The 23,416-nt window shown below is 42.6% G+C and overlaps 1 protein-coding gene across 1 annotated transcript; it reads left to right on the top strand.

Moving 5' to 3' along the window:
• Nucleotides 1-352: 352 nt before the first annotated feature.
• pik3r5 (phosphoinositide-3-kinase, regulatory subunit 5) lies at nucleotides 353-23,322 on the top strand. Its single transcript, XM_079159120.1, has 18 exons — nucleotides 353-682; nucleotides 8,741-8,856; nucleotides 13,196-13,311; nucleotides 13,444-13,512; nucleotides 14,561-14,699; nucleotides 15,698-15,767; nucleotides 16,322-16,496; nucleotides 16,871-17,039; nucleotides 17,159-17,227; nucleotides 17,412-18,346; nucleotides 18,556-18,684; nucleotides 18,915-19,046; nucleotides 19,219-19,312; nucleotides 19,802-19,878; nucleotides 20,342-20,435; nucleotides 20,758-20,840; nucleotides 21,338-21,453; nucleotides 21,857-23,322. The coding sequence occupies exons 2-18, from the start codon at nucleotides 8,757-8,759 to the stop codon at nucleotides 22,005-22,007; spliced, it is 2,718 nt and encodes a 905-aa protein (XP_079015246.1). The 5' UTR covers nucleotides 353-682; nucleotides 8,741-8,756; the 3' UTR covers nucleotides 22,008-23,322.
• Nucleotides 23,323-23,416: the final 94 nt, after the last annotated feature.

Genomic DNA, 23,416 nt, shown 5'->3' with positions numbered 1-23,416 from the left:
AGACAATGATTCATCTTCCTTTTTCATGTGCATCTTTGGTTTTGAAATGTTCGTGCCTCAAAGTCACTGAAAAACAAAAGCTCCCGTTTCTGTTTTTGTGTTAAGACAACTAAGCGCAGCGATACTTGCCTAAGAAAATAATGAACAAAGCCTCAACACCCAAACAAAGACACTTTACTCATTTCTCACAAGTGTGAAAATAGCATTAAAAAAACAGACACGTCAAACAGATGACTTCCTTTTTGGGGCCAACATCCCTCCATAATCCACATGCAACCTCTCTTTCTCTCTCACACACACACACACACACACACACACACACACACACACACACACACACACACATGTAGGAACCCACGCCATTGCACTTCCCACCTATACACACACCAGCAGCCTCCCTCATTGTGCTCACATGCACCTCTTTCATTCCACTTCCTGTTTGCGAGGCGCAGTGTGTGCGCGTGTGGGTGTGAAGCGCAGGAGTCTCTTGAGCGCAGCAGAGAGCTACAACCAGAACTGTTGCTTCGTCAGCCTGCTCCGCCCGTGCCCAGGATGTGGCTTCGCCTGTTAAACCCTGACGTGTGCGGTGAATGAATGGCAGTGGCACTGAGCCGGAGACACTTTGCCTCGGACTATTCAGACACACACACACAGGACATGGATGCCGGACGGTGAACTGCAGGTAAGCCAACGGAGGCAGGAGAATTTTATTTCGAAGGGCATCGGCTCGCCTGCTCATGTTTGCATCTAGATATATTGCACCGAGTATCTGAGAATATGACGATTTGTGAGAATATGATTTCAAATGATTTAGCTTCATCCGTCCATCTTATATGATGGTGAATTGACACGTTGGGTACTTTTGTCTTTTGAGATGGTTTTGTCAGTCAACTTTTATTTCATTTAGACTCACGCAAATGTGTTTTCTAATATCCAGAGTTAATTTCTCTGACATGTGAAAGCCTCGGCCGTCTTGTTTTCTGTCAGAGCTGATGGGCAGCATCAGCCCCCCCCCCCCCATCTCTGAGCTCACAGGCCCCCCATGTGATACCACTTTGGGAACTTCTGCTTTTTCAGATGCCCTAAATGATTCATGCTGTCAATAAACACTGAGGAAGTAGAGACCCAGAAGCACGTGTCAGGCTCCTGGACGTTATCTCATTTTAAATGTCTGCATCTGCAAATGGCAATAATTATTTGAGCCGGTGTTATCTCTGTGCATGTCAGACATCTTTGTCCCCCCCCCTCTCAACCCTGTTCCTATAGATTTCTGCGGCTGTAGTTGGTCTCGCAGCAGGTGAAGTGTGTTTGCTTTGCACATTCACATGCAGGTATGGCATGATTTATTTGGACGGGTATAAAAACGGCGCTGAAAAGTGACAACCAGGGATGCAAGCAAAGGATCCTGTTGGTTTCAGATTGACGGTCTGTCAGTGGTCTTTGAGGACTCCACCCTATTGAAACTCAGCTGAGCCAACGCCTGAACTCAACATCCTATTACAAGAACCAACCACTCGAACATTTTCTCTTCAAAGCTGGGTCACATACAGGTGTTCTTTTCTTTCAGTATAAGTCAACTTCCGTTAAAATAAGTCAAATCATTATTATTCCAACTGTGTGGCTTTGCAGGAATTTAACCAAGTGCAAGTCTCGAGTAATTCTTTTTGTGATTCTGACTCAAGTCCAAGTGTCAAGTTCCGATATGTAGCTGCGTTCTGGATGGAGGGTTTGATCGCACAAAAGTGACAAGTGGGTAAACTTCACCTCTACAGCCATGAGGTAAATACTGGTGAATATTCACTGGACAACTCTTCTCTCTTAGTGGTGGTCTACTCCTCTTAATAAACACCATTACCATCATTTTCAACAGAAAAAGGCAAGCCAGAAAAAGGCAAGCCTCAAAATAGGCTTAGTGGTTAAAAGGTTAAATGTTCTGCAGTCCGTGCTGCTGAACTCCTCCCTGTCTGATGACAACAGAGGAAGGGATCATCTATTCTTCTTAGAAATTGTGAAAATTGCACAACCAGTTTGAATACAATCATCTCCTCCTGTTGAGAAATAACAACTGCCGTGGCAGGTCACGTGTCGGGCTTGAAATAACAATGAAAAGAAAAAAGGAACACAGATTAACAACGTCGATCGGAGGACATTGGCCCGCTTTGTTGTCGACCATCAGCTATCAGATGAGAAAAGAGAAGGATGTCGCACTGTGTTGTTTTTTTTTTATTTCACATCTAGCTGAGGTCGATCGCAGTCTCCCAGTGCAACGCCGTGTGTTATTCACGTCTCTTCCTGTTTGTCTCTTTACGGCTGTGGTATCAGTAAAATCATTCTCTACTTTCTCATTTACGACTCATACTTTGAGGTCAACACCCCCGTGTGTGTGTGTGAGCGTATTCATCACCGCACATGCACAACACACCTGTTGTTGAAAAAAAAAAAAATGCTTTTGGGTGTTTTTTTTTTTAACCCATATCACATTTAAACAAATAAACAGGATTTGCTTTTCTACTGGAAATCCTGGATACTTGCATCCTCATCACTTGTTCAATGATCATGAAACCAGTGTGAAACAGACCGGGACAAGGACTCACTCAGTCCTGTTGGTGTAGCAGAGTCGCCCTGTTGTTTGGAGTTAAGTGTCGTTACCTGATATTACAGCGCCGGATATTTGCATTAATGGTTGTTTCATCGTGTGTTTATCAGGATTTATTGAGGAAGCAAAGACCGGAGGGCGTACGGAGTGGCTTTCGGTTCTTTAAGTCACAGAGCGTTCTCTGTTGATCGCCTTTGTTGCCAAGTGGTCCAATCCAGGGTTCAATTCGGGGTCTTTGTTGCATCTCATACCCATTTCTTTGCTGTCCTCAAAGAAAGGTGAAATAGCCCCCCCCCCCAAAAAAAAACAGACGAACAACCTCTTGGTGTTAGTTAGATGTACTCAAGTACTGAATTCTTCTTACTTGAGTCACATCTATAAAGTTGTTGCAGAAGTTCTAATTGAGTGAGTTTAACATGAAGGAAAGGATTGTGCTGTAAGTACAGCAAGAAATTGCAGTAAAATACAGCAAGAATCATCTCAGAGTCACAGCAAATGTAAGATTTATTTTCTAAAACTGCCAGCAGACAAAAACAAAAGGCTTAAAAAGTGGAACTTGAAAGTGTATCCATGACCTTGGGAACAGCGGTTGACAGAACAATGTCACCTCACGGCCAGCATGAAGAAGAAGTCCTTGAAGCGTTTCGAAACGAAATTGGAAGTGTCAACAGGCACAATTCCACGACAGCCGGGCAAAGTGTCGGCCGATGAGGATCGTGCGACGTGATCGGCTGACACAAAGGTTCCCGCTGCCCTTCCGTGATGTGTGGAGTGCTAACCACTCTGGTCCACTCGGCCTGGCGAGTTCCCACCGGCGGCGGCCGTTTGAGCTGAAGGGAAGCACTTAGTTACAGGAGAGCTTTGGAGTCGGGCCGCTGTTGTTTCCTAAAGCCATAAGAGGTCAGTTCACATCCAGTAGATCAGTGGAGAGAATATCAGACTCTATCAATCGTAACACAAATGACAGGCACGCATACTGTACACACACACACACACAAACACACACACACACACACACACACACACACACACACACACACACACACACAAGCTCTCCTCCCTGGTCTGTGGGAGTGTATCTGAGAGTCCGATCACACCGCAACAATAGGGAGGCACCTGCTTCCTCAGCTGAGCAGGGAAGCCGTCTTCCTGTGAGGAAGCAGTTGGTAATGGGATCAGTGGGAGAGATGGGAAGCGGCCTGTGAGGAGATGGAAGGAGAAATAAAGACGCAGGTGGAGTTGCAGTGTTGGGACCGCATAGGTTGATCTGTGAGGTGATACTCGTAAGAGAGGGAGGCTGATGAAGAGGAGGAAAGAAAGACTTGTTCTGTACTGTATCTCAGCAGGGATTGGTTGATCCAGTGTAGATGAAGTTGCTACACAAGCGCTGCTTGATATTGTCTGACATGTTGCAAGTTGCAACCCGTGAAAAAGTGGAAGTGACCTTGTTGACTCTTAGGGATGTGCTGCATACATCCTCTTATGAAACACCACAGACTCATGCATTTGCAACATGACTAAAAACTCTGCGTAAACAACTATGATGACACTCTGACTATGATCCCCCGACCTGTAAACCCAGGTCGGGGGATAGTCACGAACTGCATCGCTATTGGTTTTGTTGCACATGGACACCAATCGCCAGTTTTTTTTACGCGTCGCTCAGGACGAAAACAATGGAAAGTCAATTAGGATCCCTTTTTTAACGCATCCACGTGGCCATGCAACAGTCAGAGCTAGTGAAGTAGTATTTCACATTGAGTGGTGGGCGGGAGGGAAGATCGATGGGTCCAAGAAATGCAGGACTTTCAAGACTTTCAACCATGAGACCCAAAGTATGTTGTCCCAAAGTAATGTGGTTTAGTTGCCTAAACTTAACTGGAAATCGTTATTTTAAGCCCAACCATGATGTTTTTCCCAAACCTCACTAAGTGGTTTTGTTGCCTGAACTTAACTTTTGTATTGTTGCAAAAACAAAATTGTTAAATGAATCAATAGATGACTTTAAATGATCTTCACATCACTTAATTCTTTCCATTCCAGTACCATTCTGCGTAGGCTGCTGTAAAATGACACCAACACTAAAACTTGATGTCGTCAGCTGAACTACTACTAGTTGATAAACTTCCAAACAACACTTTCACTGCATCGTGCCACCTCATATTAGATCTTCACCTCTTTTATCGCCTCTACGCATCTCCATTGAACCCCATCCTGGATGCAGGAGTCATCACGACTCTGACTTATTAGTTCCTTCCACTCTTGAGCTGGGCTCTCATCCAGCTCTGCCCGACCCTGACAATGACCGGAGCCCTGAGCGCAAGTGTCCAAAGCGCTCGGCTATATACCTCAGACACAATGCCTCTCTGCGGAGGGAGGGGGGGGGGGGCTGCTGAGAAAAAGGGCTAAGTGTTTACCTCTGGGTCTGTCGGGATTGTTGTTGAATGGTAATAGCAAAAGTGGGGGATAATTGAGCTTCATTTCTCTGCCCTCCTGAACTCCTGCCCTGCCCCTCCGTCGGCGTTAATGATGAGGTTGGATGTTTGTACAGTGTATGTGTGTGTGTGGGTACTGTATAATGTGCGTATGAGCACGCATTTGTGAATATATGAACAATGGGTTGTGTAACAATAGGTCGCCCGCATAATCATTTTAAGGTGAGAGAACCCTGGCAAAAACATTGTTTTTCATGCACTGGTCAACTTTGGTCTTCTTTCAGACTAGCAGAAAGAACACATCCAAAATACTCATTTAGGTGTTTATTTCACTAAACGTTGTCTATTTGCGTCAGTAGATTTCCCCTAAATTCAGCAATAGTTTGCATTAGATAATGGCTCATTTGCATATTTAAACATAACATTTCAGAAAACTTGAAATACAAAAAGAAATGTGTCTTAATGTAAGTGATCAACTAGGGACGTTTTTTTATGGTGGCGTCTATTAGTTATTTCTTTACCCTTTTCACCTGTATTGTCAAAAAGTGTTCCAAAATGTATGTCATTTTAAATCTTCTCACTCTGAGCCAGAAATCTCTACTTCAGCAGCACTTACATACACCAAACCTTCCACGTTCATTCCTATCTATATTCAAAAGGTCTTTACAGAAGGGGTTGTTCATATATCATTCACAGCCTGATTTATAACTTTTCTTTATGACTGTTGATCCCCTTAGTAATAACATTACATACACTAAATGAAACGACAATGTTGTACCTGGCTTTCTTCAATGTTCTGATTTCTGTTCTGGAAGTGTAAATTAGCACATATTTGATTAGATATTGCCTCAGTTAAACACAAATATTAAATAGAAAAAAAGAATTGCCTTAATGTAAGTAATCAACTGGGTCAGTTTTATGGTGATATCTATTAGTTCAAGTTACTTTACTCTATTCGTTGTTCAATAAAAATGAGAATAATGATGTAAAAATTATCACTCACTCTAATATAGCGTAATATATCGCAATTTCTGGTCTTTCTTGCAGTTTAACAGGTTGTTTGGCTTGTGACACTTTATATTTTTCTGTGCATGGGCCACAATCAAAAAAGTTCAACCAAACCTGCTTTAAAGTGTGCGGTGTGTGTGTGTGTGTGTGTGTGTGGAAGGGTTATTTGGTGAGTAAGAGCAAGTGAGTCATTTGTTAACACAATTCATCTGACAGCTTTCATTTATTTCTGTCTTTGATGTGAAAGGGGGAATTTGTCTCTTGGGAAAGTTTTAGAAGATGTAATCAGGCAAAACCAGTTTTTGAGGTCATTGCTCATTTCTGTCCGTGTGCTGACTTACACTCTGTCAGGACTAATCTGCCTCTGATCAATAAGATCAAAATAGTTACGTTTTTCAGAATCTGGCTTTTTTTGTATATTTTAAGAACAACAACAAAAACTGCTAAGCTGGTCAAATTCTAAAAAGACAAATCTTTAAAAAAAGCTTCTTTAGGGAAGTAAAGTTGTTCTGCTTCTCAAATGTAGTTTCCCAGTATTTTGCACACAACGTACAGATACTGTATTTCCATGGCAAAAGTCTAAAATGAGGTAAGGCTTTAGAAATATATCAAGGAGGAACATAACGCATGACCATAACACACTATATTTTATGAATCAAAACTAAATTTCACAGATAATTGCAGTGTCTGATTTGTATGTACATTCATAGAAAAAAAAAATATTGTTTTGTCAATACATCTCATTCACTGAGTCAATCCCCTATTTCCATCCAGAGAAGCTGTTGGTCAGTGAGCCACGTCATCCAAAGAGCAATAGAAATGCTGTACGTTTACAACAAATATGTGAGGATAATTCATAACTCTAAACAACCAAAAAACTCATGTTCACAACGTTTATTGAGCTAATAATTCAAGTGAGAAGTAGGGTCATTTTCTCATAGACTTCTATACATCAGAGGAGTTGCCCCCTGATGGCCAGTAGAAAGAGTGCAGGTTTAAGGCAATTCCACATTGGCTTTACTTTTCAGACCCGCAGGTTGCCGCCTGGAATATGTGTCTCCAGTGTCCACATTAAGATCCGCTTGTGTGCTACATGGTCACAATGACACCTCCGTTGGTGGTTTGGCTGATCGGATCACAATCTGTCTCCGCACCCGTATTCTCATGTGATCACCCAAAAATACATTTTAATGCTATGTGCAAAGGGGGTCATACTGTACATGCACACTGTGTTGACCCCCCACCTGCTTCTGTACAGAGCTTATTTTTGGGGTCAGATCGTATCGGCTGCCTGCTTATTCCCCCCGCAAAAAAAAACCGATGCAGTTTTCAGGGGAATTCCAAAACCTCGCAATGATGTAGTTACCAGTGGAGAAGTGGTCACTGTGCTGGTCTGATTTTTCATTGAAACATTTTCCTTGGTTGATGAAACAGTCTGAGTTGACTTGGTTGTGTTCGATTGCGGTCGCAGACTCACTTCATTCAAACTTGGATATTAAACAGCTGCCGACATGAAAGTTGTTTATCGACTCTGAAAGATAAATCAGTCACTCCATCGATGGGACGTCCCCGCTATCTTGTTATGCATATTGCCTCTGATGAGACGTGTTCATAACAGAACTGAAACAACTTGCCACACCTGGGTTGTCCTCAGATGCTGCCTGAGAAACAGCCAAGTGCTGAACTGAAAGCTGTAAAAGTGAAGTTCAGCACGACCAGGTGGGTCAGTGCTGAAGACATGATGCACTTACAATGTTGCGGTCATTCTGGAATTACACATTTCAGTGTTTTTCACCGTGTCTCTCTGATCCGCAGCATTGTTTCATAACTCTGCTGAGCGTGGTACTGATTTAAAAACTGAAATCAGTGGGGGCTGTTTTTTCTCTTTTACCCATCCATAACAGTCATACGGATAAAATTGTGTGTTGGTTTCAGTGTGCCTGAATGTTGCTGTTACGAATAGTTGTCTGTTTTGTTTTTTTTTACACTAATTACTCAACATATACCCAACCAGAGTTTCAATAAGTATCCTGTTTAAAAAAACTGCCAATTCCTTTGTGTATGCTTTTGTGGCTGTTTGTTGTTGTATGATGTCGTATTTGAATATCGTATTTAAATATGTCCAATCGTATGTGATTGGACATTTCAGGTACTATGGCAACAGAATAGCAACACATGCGACGCTGTCTGTTTTTCCTTCCCCTTAGAAATGTCACACATATGGCAATGTTAATTCTATTATATATCACATTTCCTTACATGTAAGTGCTTTACATTTAAAGACAAATATAGGCATAGAAATAAGAAAATAGGTAGCATAAACAACACAAATATAAGTATACGGTAGCATATACAAGTATACATCAAACCACACAGCTATAAAAAACAACAAAAAGAAACATCAACACAATCATTTAGAAACCGTTGCACTATCACATAGCTGTACATGTTACCAACTGTGCAAGAAACACACGGTGTGTTATGGTTCGTGTCTTCTTAGACTGTTTTACATACTTTCCGGGTTATCTGCCTTCATGCAAAAATGACGTGATAAGGCATATTGTTCATGAATAGAGAGGAACATGTGGACATTATGCACACATTCAATCGAAATTTGGAGATAATATTCCACAGAATGCATGAATGGGAATGTATTATATCCTGATCCTTAATATCGTCTCTGTCTCCCGTCCCTCCGCAGAACCTGAGCGGTGAAGATGCAGCACACCTCATGCACGGAGGACAGGATCCAGCATGCTCTGGACAGGTGTCTGGACGGGCTGAGACAAAGCCCCACAGCAGCACAGCATTGGAACGGTAAGACACAAGAGGCTACAATAGTGATGAGGGCTACAGCTAAGCTTTGGTTTAAGATGAAGCATGTAACAAGAATGTTTCTGCACTGCTTCAATAAAGACGAGTGCATTTATGTGGGAATTATGATGTATATTTTCAGTTAAAACCTTACAGCTTAGAAATGAGAACGTCACTCAGAAGCAAGCTTGTTTTTAAAGGTGCAGTGTGTAGGATTCTGCGACATCTAGCGGCGAGGTTGCAGATTGCAACCAGCAAAAACATCTGTGTGCCATCATGAAAACGCAAATTGCCCTATCTAGAGTCAGTGTTTGGTTTGTCCCTTCTGGGCTACTGTAGAAACATGGCGGCTGGCTCCATGCAGAGAAACAGCTCAGTATATAAGCGGCTCATTCTAACGAAAAGGCAACGACTTCTTATTTTCAGGTGATAGTCAACTAAACAAAACACACTTATTAGTATCATATTTCATTTCTGTCAATTGATCCCCTTAAATGCTACAAACTGTTCCTTTAAGAATGATTATAATCAACCTTTTTTGACAGCAGATATTTTGACATGTCATAGTAGGAAAAGTATAGTTGTATTTAATAAAATTGATGATGACTTCATTCCACTTGGGGGAGGCTCTGATATGGTGCATGCTGGCTCTTCGGATAGCTTATTAGAATCAGCTTTATTGGCCAACGCATACATGGAATTTGACTCCGGTTTTCCCATTGCTCTCAACGTACATACAACATCACATACGTAGATACAAATAAACAAGAAAAATATAAAACAAGGACATTAAAGACAAAGTAGAACAGAGAAACTAAGCCACGTAACAAAACTGAGCTTTTGGTAATGTTATTAGTTCCACCTGTGCATGTCAAAATGTGTTGGTGGTTCATGTTTTGTGGCTAATGCTAATTTCTGCAAATTTTCCTGCATATTTTCCTCATCTTCAGGCTGGTTTTGTTGATTTTAGCAAGTCATGGTTAAACGTGTGATCCTCGTTACCTGAAGAGGTTGGAAGGAGCCAAGCGTTTCCAAAACGTTACGTTTCTACGTAGAAACCTGTGGTGCATTAGCAGAGTACGTTAGCACATCATTAACTAGCGTTAGCATTTCTATGCTACGCTAGCTACTAAAAGTTTACCGAATGCACATGCTGCTTTAGCTTTTCAATGATTGTAACAGTGAATAAAGAGGAACAGTGTTGTTCCTTAGTTCCATTGTCTTCTGTCTCGATCACCAGGTAATGTTGTGGTTCACTTTTACACTGTGATCTGTAGCTTTAGCTTCTATCTTTATCTTTTAAACTGTTTTCTCTGAATCAGTTTGACATCCTGAATATATACTTCAAACATGTATTTTTAACCTCCTGTCTGATTGTCTCTGAAATGGCTTTTTTTTTTCTTCTCAAAAATCAGATAACATTTATTCAGTGAGTGCAGTTAGTGACAGTGTGGGCTCCGTTGTAGCAACGTGGGGCGGTGCTTAGCGAAGGGTCAGTCGAGCAGTCTTGCTCGGTGGCTCGTAGATCTGTCGTTGAGTCAAACCTGTGACCCTCCGTTTCTAGGAAGGTACAAGCAACAAACTTTCTCAGAAATATCGAGTACACACAAACACATTTAAATGTGATATGTGCTGTAGTGCTGCCTCGAACAGAGGGCAGTTGTTTGTTCTCACTTCCACAACACAAGAGCAGCGTGTGACAGACGGCGTGCGCGGCCTACGAGTATATGTGTGTCCTAGCTTGTTGTTGGTGACACTGCTGCCGTCAGATCATCGTGGGGCAACGTGTTTTTGGGTGCTGGCGGAAGTTGTATGAATAGACAGCTGGGAGGAAGTGGTGGCTCAGACCGCAGTGTGTGTGAGTGAGGCATCATGGGGCAGGAGTTACTGTGGTGCACAGTGTGAAAACAGAGCACAAGATTAAATCAGCATCAGCCTCCCGCATGTCAACCAGTGCCAGATAGAGTGTCGCATAATTACACAAACGTGTTCTCGGTTTTTATATCCCGATAGGCATGTGATGATGTGATTTTTACATTTAAAACATGCTAGCTGAAGCTGGAGTCTGCTTTTCATGTTTTATTCTCCTCCTCACTTCATAACTCCATCTCCTGTTTAGACGGTTTCCAGGGATTTGTATGTTGACTATGAGTGTGATTACATTCATATGAACTCAAGTACTGAGATATTCAAATGTACATCTCAAGAGGATCATTTGAAACTTGCAGCTTCATTTCCAGTACTGGCATCTTTTCAAAACAAACCTGTGGAGCTCTCCAGCAAATGTGCAAAACACACCGTTGTGAGATGTTAGATAGGGCTCTCGTGTGCGGAGTAACTGCAACTGACATGTTTCTTGGAAAACATTTCTGCGGAACCCGAACAAGTGCTGATGTGTTACTTCCTGAGCTCCTCAGAGATGCAGTCGGAGCCGTTGAGACCGAGGGATCAAATGGAAAGTCAGGTGCTTGCGAAGAGTCATCAATCACCCTCAGTGTTTTTCTTATGAGCCAGATAGACGTCAGATTGGTGTGGTTTCAGATACTGTATGCCCAGCTCTCTGCCGTTGTTTTATCTCAAGTTTCCATTTCACACTTTTATAGAAAACTTCCAACCGAAGGTTTCCAGTGGTCCATTAATGATGCGTGGGTCTAGTTATCCCCAATTCTCTTTTTTAGATTTCACTTTAAATCCTTTTAAATTTTACTTCTGATTATTATTATCATATTTAAATGTTTAGTCCCAAAACAAGTCTTTTGGGGAAGATACCTTAACTCTGTTTTTTTGCAGCAGGAAATCTGTCATGCCAAAACATCCAAACTGAAACACCGAAAAAACACCCCTGAAGTGCACCAGCACTGACAGTATGGACTTTAATTAAGGTTCTGCTGTGAGGACTTCAGTACAGTCTCAGAACCAAACACAAGATTTCTAACCTTTACTTTATGATCAAGGTGCTGTGCATATGAAGACATTAGATGCAATTTCATTCTTAAACACGATGATTTTAGGGATTTCACAGCTTGAATGAAATGTCTCATATCATCTGAAGTTTGAGGTTGCGATGAATAATAAGCGTTTGTGTAATTGTTTCCAGTTGTTGTGATATTAAGCAGAAACCCGTCTGTACTTTTACTGTAAGTGAAATGGATGTGCAGCAACAATATGAAATGAGCAGTTTACATCAGACTGAACTTATATAATACATTCAAAAAAAGAGAGAGCGTCTATATGTTCATGGTCTACTGTATGTCGTCTATTCTAACTACTGCAAATTTACACATTTTGATATTTGTGTCACAGAGTGAAGCTTGCACACCATTGTGCATCACTGTATGTGCATAGCCAAACCCACTGGCTGACTTTGATTCAGGAATTTCACCTTGGGCTGGTTCCTCCTGTATACATAAAGTATATCATCAGAAACCAAAACCACAACAGTCCGCGCTCTCAAAATGTCTCACAAATGTAATGTTGCCACCTAAAGTTGCACTGGAGACGAAACACATTTCTGCAGTGTCTCTTCAACGTGGAACAATTTTACAGAAGGACTAGAAATTGTTAATTCAAGGCAGGGCAAGGTTATACGGGGCTTTTTTTGACCAAATATTTCTTTTGAAGGATACTTTAATCCCAATGACATTCATACCTGATTAAATAAAAGCTAAATAAACTTGCCGTTTTGTCCGACCTTCCTTTCCCAGCATGCATTTTTTTTTTTGCTTGCATGTAAAAAGAAGCACAGACGGTTTACTTGTATCACTACATTCCTGACTTTCCTCTATTAGTTATATTGCTGTCAGAGTCTACCACCAGCCACCTTTAGCAGTCATAGCAAAGAACAATTTCTGTCTATTCACACTGCTGACCATATACAGATATAGCTCTACAGACTCCCTCTGCACTAGTCAGCAGCAGAGTGCAACAAAAACTGACCCGGGATCACTAGTGTGTCTGCTGGCTCTGTTGGAGCACAAACTGTTTTTTTAAATGTATTGCCCTGGCTAGTGGCGCAGCTGCCCGTGCCACTGTTTATTGAATATCCTTAGTGATGAACTCTGTCTCCTACGGGTGTGCTGCAACCCTGACAACATACAGTCTGCTGAAGTGCCTAATATATGCATGTGTACACTGATAATTAATCCTTTGAAAGTTGTTACGGGTAAACTCAGAGCTTGAGAGGTTACACTGCAATAAGCGACTCGTTTTGGAGCAAAACTGTTGTGGCGAGGTAAAACATGTGACTTCCATCTTCTGACTCTTCTGACTCTTTCTATGTTTAACTTGTGTGCATTTTTTTTTTGCAATAACACGAGTCCACATTGTGCTGCCTTTCTTTCAGTGCTGATGTGCTCGGCGGGTCATTCAATGAACCGCTGGAGCCTGGAGGAGCTGGTGAAGAGGGACCCTGAGAACTTCCTCATCCTCTTAAAACAGATCGTCAGGAAGACCAAAGAGGTGAGAGGTCAAAGGTCAAGGGGAACATAATTGTCAACCGGTGATGTCCTCACTGCTGCCAGACAGTGCTGTCATTTCTGAACGTCAGGCCTAATCGATGCTCTCTTTCTGTCTGCCTCGATGTTCGTTCAGGTTCAGGAGCAGTGTCAGTATGAGCTGGTGGCTCCCCTCGCTATCATGTTCTCCTCCACGTTGCTTCAGGTACATCCAGATATGATCAAAAACTTCCCCTCACATCTCAGTACCAACCAGTCACGCATGTGGAAGTGCCCTCTCAAAAGTCGTGTTGGTTCCGCAATGCAAAACCACTATGACATCATTGGATATCTGATTCATTGATGAATTACTGGTTAGAGAGGAGAGAGAAGAGATAGTTTGATTGCCCCAATAGGTTGACACGATTCTATAAATATATTCTAATTAATACTAATTACTTTCACTGAAATGCAACATACTTCTTGTGAGTATTTTTTTTCAGTAGGAATCGAGAACCCCAGAGTTCAGTTTGAGCTCTGTAGCAACTGATTTTGTTCCAGCTTTGAGGTTTTGTAATGACGTGACAAGTGTGTTACAGTACATAGTACAAATACAGTGGCTAATGAAATCACAGTATTACACTAAACTGGGTTACCTCATATTATATTTGACGTGTTTGTCGTTGATGATGTAATATTAAAACCAAGCAGTAATGTAATAATGGCAAAGAACAAGAAAAGTGTCATATAAGCCAATATAGTTATTACTATCGTCTGTTTAAGTTGTGTTGCACCCTTTAAAAAGGCAGAAAAGCCAATTAAAGGGAGACACTTCAGGTGAATAGGGTAAAAAAAATAATACTAATATATATATCACCATAAGACTGCAAATTAGGCATTATCATGATTTCAGGAGACTGGAGTCTACAGATGCAAGTAGACAAAGTAGTAGTAAAGGAACACCTAATGTGTATTTTGAATGTTTTCTCTCCACTAGTCTGAAAGAAGACATATTATGGAGGCAAAATTGCAGAGGGAGCGAAAACGATGTTTTTGCACAAAGTGTCTCCCCTATCTGTACTAAATGGGTGTAATACATCACATGAACAGGTTTTATTATGAATCTGATCCATCAGGATTTAATCCAAAAGGGAGGAAAACCTCCTCTCTTCAGTAGACCGGAGTGGTTGGTCCACTCTGATGCAGGAATCCATCAAGTTATTGTCAAAGTTGAGAAAGCCCACTGAAATAACTGATCTGTGCCTCGGTTGCAGACACCATACTGTCCTCCAGACACAGAGCTGCTGGTGGAAGCCATTGAGGTGTTTCGCTGCTTCCTCACATGGCCCGAGCCTTACTGCAGTGTGTGTAGAACCCTCCTCACCACACTACAGCTGGAGATCAAGGCCCCAGGTAAATATAGATGGGTTCGTTTTGCCACTGTATGTGTGTGTGTGTGTGTGTGTGTGTGTGTGTGTGTGTGTGTGTGTGTGTGTGTGTTTCTACTTCTCTGGAACCCTACTGTTGTCTTTCAACCCTGGTAATCGCTCTCCCCCTAGTGACAAGTCAAGGAAATGCATTTAGGGTGGCACTGATGTAAAAGGGCTTATGCCAGAAACACCGGTAGCAACAGCATCAATGACAAAACAAAGCATGCTCAACACATTTGAACACCTTTGCTGAAATTCACTGGAAGGGCCAAAAGCACAGTATGCAGTCCTGTGTTGATTTTTTGGTTTAATATTTGTGCTTATCTTAACTTTTGTAACTACAGTGTTAAGCAATGGATCAAATATGAAGCCATCATGGATATGTGACGACTCCGTCCATTGACTTTTAAGCCACTTCTTGAAAGACATTAGTAGATAATACTACTAGAATATTGTACTCAAGTAAAAGTGCTGTTATTTTAACAGATTTCTGAAGGTAAAAGTTCCGAAGTGAAAGAATTTTTTGCATTTATTCTTAAGCCAGATCCAGTGTGTGCCTGTTGCAAAATCCTGGGTGTGTTTGATCTACATGCCTGCTGGATGGTGCATTAACTGATTAATTAAGACGCAAACTATTTGAACTTTGTTTTCTATGCTCCCATAATGCTCACCATACTCCATAATGATGCCATCCTTTTCATTGTTATCGCACTTTTGTGCACTGTACACACAAAAAAACTGTGTTAATTAGTTAATATAGTTTGTGACTTCCATCCCTGATACTAGTAGCCTAATAGATGAGCACTTCTGAACATGATGAGCTGCTTTAAGGTAAAACTAATTCAGCGTGTAGGCACCGTATTTCATGATGAGGCTGTAACGTCATGAATAACACTGTGTTCTTGTCGAGTTTTTAATTCAGAAACCATGAGCAGATGGAAGAGAAAAATAATAAATATTATGTTTCTATCTTCCTCACAGGGATTTCCTTTCAGAGACTTGTGAGAGAAGAACAGTTCCTCAACACCCCCAGCCAGAGCTCCAAGACCATGTGAGTTCACACAATAAAAACAAACTGTCCTCTCTGTAGACTGTAGCTCTATAGAGTATGCTACATGTGCTCTATGTATTCATTATTTCGGATCTATAGTAGAATGAGTAGCTCTTCAGTTTCTCATGCTCAACAGTTGTTGGTGACATTCGGACTGCAAGAGTGCACACGTAACACTTTCTCTTCGATCAGCGGTCATTTCACGGGGATCTATTTTCAGTCCAGTGCAGGCTGTGTGTTATCTTTGCGCCTTCTGCTTTCTTGTTAAAATGCACCATTTAAAAACATGTCAGTGTTTCACAGTAACTTTATCTGATCTGACACCATACCTTTTGAAGTAAAAAAAGAAATAATAACTGAATTTAGGTGATTCTCACTTCCTGACCTGAAAAGTCCCCTTTCATCCCCCTCTGCCCCCACCCACCCACCCAACTACCCACCCAACTACCCACCCAACACACCACCCAACACCACCGCCATAGCATCCTGTTGCATCGTCGTGTGAATTTGCATACATGTTCAAACCAGTGACATTATCTGTGTGCTGCCTGCAGGACCGTGCTCCTGATGAACCCGTGCGAGGTGCCCGCTGAGTTTCTCTCGGTGGCTGAGCAGCTCAGTCGCATTCAGCACTCGCAGGGAGAGACCTACATCAAACTGATCAAACACGCCTTCCAGTCCACACTAGGCACCAAATACCCGCTACACAGCATCCACAGAGCCCTGCAGGTATGTGCTCACAGCTCTGGACCACGAAACTAGAGTCTGTAGTTCTTAAACACAATGAAACGATATTTTGAGTATAGCTTTTTGTTTAAGATGTCCTTTGTGTTAAGGGGGTAGAATTAGAGAATCAAGTGTCATTTATAGAGATATGAGGTAAAACTACATTTACCTTTAAACCCTGTTCATATGCATTTAATAAGAACACCAGTAGTTTATGCAATACCAAGGAAATGTTTAGCATTACGTCTACTGTATGTTCCATCTATACTAAGAAGCCAATACAAACCATCAGCGTGTAAAGAATTAGCCGGGATACAATGCAAGCATGTCTCAAGACATGTACCGTTACTATACCATCTCGTGAATGCACTTTGCAGGCAAAAACCGTGGATGAATTGAAGTCGATCTTCTCCACGGTGAGCGACGTCTTAGAGACGGCCGCTGCCATGAGCGACCTCCTGAAGGGCCGCGGTCACGTGATCCAGGGGCTTGAGCAGCTGAGGGAGACCATGAGAATACCAGCATCCAACGGAAGGAAGTCTGATGGTAAGCGGGCAGGTTTCATGAACTGGGGGGGGGGGACATGAACACACTGTATCACACTATAATGTTTCAGTCTCCAGTGGTTATTGCTCTGAGAGTTATTTTGATGTCGTCCCTTTCAGGAGTGCTACAAACTCTACACATGCCGACAGCCAAGTGTTTCATGTTTCACTGGGAGACAGATAACTTTGGTAAAGTATTCTGCACGATACTTTATTGATTCATACAGAGGAATATCTTTCTGCTTTGAGCGGCACCAGGAAATCCAGCCCCTGTTTTTAATATGACTGAAATACAAACCATTTATTTGAGTATTTATTTGTATCTTTCTAATTGCTGAATGGGATTGATATTTGTCTTTTTCGATCCCTGCAGATGTTCTCAACACCCTTTTGGAACACGAGCCTGATGACCAGGTCATGAATGGGCAAGCTGAGGAGGAAGAGGAGGACGACATTGATGATGATGATGATGAGGAGGAGGAGGAGGAGGAGGAGGATGAGACAGAGATTGATGTCGAGGAAGACGAGGAGGGCGAAAACAAAGACGAGGAGGAACATGAATTGGAGTTGCCTTCCATGTCCATCATCCCTAATGACTGCATCGCCAACCACCGTGCCTCCACCTTCTCCACCATCTCCTCCCTGTCCACCGCCTCCAAAGACTCCATGTTCTCCACCTTGTCCATGGCCTCGGAGTCCTACGCTCCGTCCCTCTACTCTGTCACTTCGGGCGGTGACAGTGACTACTTTGACGACTCCGACGACTACATCTGCTCCTCCCCCGTCGCTGAAAAATGCTCGCCAAAGTCCATCAACAAAGCTTCGACCCGGTTCAGCAAGCACTTGTACCGACTCTTCATCAAACCCAAGAGAACTCGGTCGCTATCTCGGGCCAAAAGCTTGGGAAACACGGAGTCGATGGACCGTTTAGTGGGGCGAGAGAAGCGCTCCAACTCTCTTCCACAGCAAGTCCATTTACGCTGTCCTGAGCCCTTCCTCCAGCCACAAAGTCAAACTCTCAGACACGTCTGCTTCCGAAGGAGGCCCATTCTCAGCAGCGATGAGGACAGTAAGAACACCACGCTGAGGGTGGTGGTGTTCGGTGCTGATCGTGTGGCAGGGAAGGTGGCCCGAGCCTACAACAGCCTGAGAAGGAAGGAGAGTGCGTGTCCACGTCTCAGCAGGGCTTTCAAGCTCCAGTTCTACTTTGTGCCCGTGAGGAGGGACTCGGCAGCAGGGCCGGGGAGTCTGAAGTCTCCTAGTCCTGTGGTTCAAACTGGATCTCCGAAAGGAGCCGCCCTGTCTCATGTGAGTAAGAGCACTCAAACCAAACGGCATACATTGAACACCAGGTTTGGTTCATGACACCATATCAAATTCCTTTTATGTGTAACGTCCTTGGCAATAAACGGTTCTGATTCTGATTTACGAAGCTGTCAAAACACCTGAGTTGTACTGTACGGAGTGACGAAAGACTTGTGATAATTCCACTGTTGTAATTGTTGCTTTTGCTAAAGCAGGATCTTCTCCTCAAGGGCGCAGGGGACAGCACCAACGACATTGCCCACCTCCTCGGTATGTTGGACCCTTGGTACGAAAGAAACACCCTTAGCCTGCTTAACTTGCCTGCCAACGTCGTCTGCCAGGTACAACTGGAGTCCAACTTTTACACTGCCTAAACAAAACTCTCACGTTCATCCAGCTAAGAACATCTCCAGTGCAGTTTTATTATTACTTGACCAATATATGTATTCCAGGGAACTGTTATCATGCAGATGGATAAAGCCTGGAGCATAAACACCTTTCAAGACGACATAAGTAACTCTGCTGCATTATCGAGTGAAGTATGAATGAATTGTTTTGCATTGCTCTGCAGCAAACCTCAAAGACGGAGTCGGAGTCGTATGATGGTTCCTATGAGCAGCGTCTGCCCATCCTGGCCGACTTGGTCCTGTACTACTGCCGCTATGCTGCCCGGCCTGCTCTGATCCAGCTCTATCAGGCTGAGGTCAGACACACTCTTACACACAAACATCACACACAGCCATAATAAACGATATGCATCCCAGCCAGGGGCCTACATTAGAAACATGTCAGCCCCGGGGTGTCCAGTCTCACTGTGAACAAATGTAACAATGTCCCAAGTTCGGTGATTGATTGAGGAATCCTTGGTGTTGCAGCTGACGTTAGCTTGTGGTGAGAGGAGGACGGAGGTGTTCGTCCACTCCCTGGAGTTGGGTCACACCGCAGGCACGCGAGCCATAAAGGCCATGGGTGAGTGTGACACACCGGCCCAGGACACGCACGTATCCGAGCAACCGTGCCAGCAATGCAACGAATGCAATTTTCCACGCACTTTAATGCATCATCGGTTTTTTTATGAAGTTGAAGCTGAACTACATTTACAATAGCGGAACATCAGTTATTTCTACATCATGATTCAGTCTACTTCTATTTTTCTAGTTTCACTTGTTTTAATTTCCTTTGGAGAAGTACACATTCAGGGAAAGCTCTTTATGCCTCATAGCCGCTGATTAGTCGCTGATCTTCTGCTTTCTTGTTAAAATGGGCCTGTTTTTTAATTGTCAATTCATCTACATTACATTCTGTCACAATGCAGCAATTCCAGTGTTCATTTTGCTCCACTTGTTCATAAGTCTGAATGTTTGCAGTCATATGTAACAGTACTGTGGCAATATATTTTTTTTCTCAAACGTTATAACTGAAACACTGCTCTCATGTATCACTAATGTGTGTATACAGGTGCTGCCAGTAAACGCTTTGGTATCGACGGTGACCGAGAAGCCGTGCCTCTCATGTTGGAGGTGGTGTACAACAGGGTGAGCTGGTGACACTGTTCCCTATCCAAATGAAAGTCTTCAAACTGCACTTTACAGGAAGAATATTCATAAATTACGAGCAGAAGATGTGAGCAGAAAAAATGTTTCTACTTTTGGAGACTGTCGGAAGGTTCTCCCCGTTTACCCTAATTCAACTGGTTTCGGTTGTGGTCACTTCTCCACCCACAGGCATTGACGCATCAAAATCGTGTGGTAGACCTAGTCTGGTAGACAGTCACGAGCACGTGCCCCGTCCTCTGTGGTCCCTGTGGTGGGAAGCATTAGAGACACTGCTGTCACTCATCATCTGTCCCTTATCTTTCATGAGATACATTATTTCCTCAGTTTGAAATATTGTTCCCAAATTCAAAAGGCAGCAGGTGTCTCTCATTTCCCAGTATTTTTTGCGCTTTTTTCCAAAAAACTGCAAATAATCGTATATATCCCTTCTCCTCCCATTCAGGTGGTGATTAGCGGGAGAAGCCAGTGGAAGAGAGAGACCAAAGTCTGTACGTCAGTAAACTTAACCAAAGCATGCAAGAATCCTGAGGCACTAGGTACGCTACTGCCACTAAAGCCACGTGCTGATCTGTGCTTGTTAGAGTGCTGCAGGTCTGTGGTGGACACACTTTTTTTTTGAGTGAACCAGTGCGGTGTCATCTCTGCAGCACTCTATTCAGGCCGTACATTAGATTCAACATAACATAATAACTACTGTTGGGATGAAAGGAACATTTGTCATTAGTCAATATTTCAACAAGCCTCCAGTTAAATCCCTTTTGGATATATTCCTTTTGACACCCACATTCTGTAATTATGGAGCAATTACTGTCAGGTGTGTAAGTGTGCTCACAATGTAATCAAAACGATCTCCGTCAGACTCAAAGATGGAGTGCCTGCAGCTCACGATGACGGAGGTGCTGAAGAGACAGAACTGCAAAAGCAAGAAGGGCTACAACCAGGTGAGCGTGACGTCAGCCTGTCGTGGTGGTTTGTGGTTTAAAAAAACAACAACAGCAAACACGCTTTTAACAAACAACTCTGCAACACATTCTCTATTTAAATACAAAGACCTCTGTCCGCTCGATGGAACGGAAAGCCACAACACAGGCAAGACTGGCGTGTGTTCTGCCAAAAGTATTATTTGCTCAACATTGCGGCTTCATCTCTTCACTTCTGGTTAGATGCAGAGTCTTTGATTTGCAACATATTCGCACCTCAGCAGAGTGATCAACGCTCTCTTTACAACCCAGGGACAAAAACAAATGCTTCAAAAACAAAAGTAAAACAACGCAGACAAGCTGCAATAGATGTGATGTCAACTGATGTGCAAATATAATTTGCACAAGGTTGAAGGGATTTTCCAAACATCGAGCATGTTTTTGTTGTGTTTTTTTGTTGTGTTTTCTTCATCGACATGTTTATTCATGAGGCGCCTCTGTTCTCTGTCCTTTTGTAGCAGCTGAGCGTGACAGAGGTGAAGGTGGACAAGGTGCAGGTCAGCGGTGCTGGAAACACAACCTTTGCTGTATGTCTGGACCAGGATGAGAAAAAGATACTGCAGAGTGTCACCAGGTCTGGACATACACACACACACACACACACACAGACACACACACGCACACAGAGGAATTGATGTAGACATACAGAGTGTCCGGAAAAGAAGTGGTACACCTCAACTTTTGTATCTTTCAGTTCTGTAAAGTGGTGGTAGTGTAGCTCCCCTCGACCGGCTCCCCTGATCTTTTAACGTTTTCAGCTTGAATACGTTTCACACGACAGAGAAATAATTTCTCGTCTCAAAGACAGATGAGACAGGCTTATTATTTCTTGACGTATTCTCACTGCAATTTCATACATCTCAGCTGCATCCTCTGCAGATGTTTCCTCTCTGAAAACACACGTGAATAGAAACGCACACATACTCGCAAGTGTTGTTGTTCACCCTAACCCCTGTGTCTCCCTCTGTCCCATATAGATGTGACATCTCAGTCTGCTACAAGCCTGACAGCTCCGCCGACTGGAGGCTAAGGAAAGCCCCGACCTCGGCCCAAATCCAGCCTCTCAACTCCACCTTCTGCTCCCTCCTCTGCCTGCCCATAGTCACGTTCAGTGGGGCTCTTCCCTGAAACTGACCACTGGCTTGAATTGGGTGGTTTGAAAGGAGATATTCTGCCCACTTATTTATGCTCTCAGTAGCAGACACAGACTGAGGGCTGTAGTCAAGTTCACATGATGGTGGCCTGAAACAGCAGCGGGATGCAACACAATGGAAAGAGCGGGGCAATCAGGAAACAGCAGACCGGGCCTGTGATCGTCAACACGAAGACATATCAAAGAACACGAAAAAAAAGAAAAGAACGACTATCTACAATAGTTCCAATGATGCGCAGTCCAGCTTCCTCTGTGCAAAGCAATCATTAGCCGTTGTTAAGGAAACTGTTGAAATGACATTCCGGGAGTTTCAGTTCCTTTTTTCTTGCTGACGGAGAAGTGACCGTACACACCCACAGTAACATTAGAATGTAATTTGGTCAGCATTGTACATCGTCAGGGTGTAGATGGGTTGAAATAAGCCTTGGAGATCTCTTACCAGGAGATGGAATGTTAAAATGTCGACATCGTCTTCGAGTCAAAGTTTGAGAACTTGTCTCTGGATCAACCGACATGGGACATGGAGGACCAGGGGGACATTGTACATCTGCTGACCAGACTGAACTGTGTAATGCCTCCATTAGGAGTGATTATGGGACTATGGGACTATATCTGAGAATGGACACTATGTTCTTACACAAAATGTCAATAATTTGTTTGTAAAATATTATATTGCATGCTTTAACTTGAATGTTACACCATACTGTTTTATGTCAGTCATAAATGGGAATTTAGTGATATCATTTCTCCTAAGGAGTTACTGTTTAACTGGAGTTTTAAATGTGACCAGCAGGGGGCTCTGTTGACATTCCAACCGACTTCAGTTGAAGTAAAGATTACATTAATATACCATAACCGTAGTGAAGTCTCACTTTGTCATAACTGTAATGGGATTTCTGTATCGACCATATTTTAGCTCTCGCAAAGTACTAACCTTTATTTCATCAAGGGCACAGATGGGAAATATAAATTTGATATTGTGGTGCTAAAAAAATACCTTTATAAAAAAGTAACTGATTCGTTGCACTTTGCATAATGTTTGACATTTGAAATATGTATATAAAATTACTGTGTTGCTGTAAAGGGATAATACCCGGATCACCTGACCGAGACTGAGATGGTAGCACTGCAGGTAAATATCTTGTGTAGAATTGGAGCACTTGAACATTAGATTAATAAATTAGGTACTTTTATGTTCAGATAAATGCCCCGCATGCCTTCACTATTGCAAATGCATATTTATAATTGTATGTGTATCATCTATGCAATGGAAACCATTAAAATGGATGTCTTTAATCCTCATCATATTTGCTTTCATTTAAAGAGATTTCTATCTATCTATCTATCTATCTATCTATCTATCTATCTATCTATCTATCTATCT

Source organism: Pholis gunnellus, assembly GCF_910591455.1.
Source record: "Pholis gunnellus genome assembly, chromosome: 5".
NCBI lineage: Eukaryota > Metazoa > Chordata > Actinopteri > Perciformes > Pholidae > Pholis > Pholis gunnellus.
This window is presented reverse-complemented; position numbering and strand designations above follow the sequence as displayed.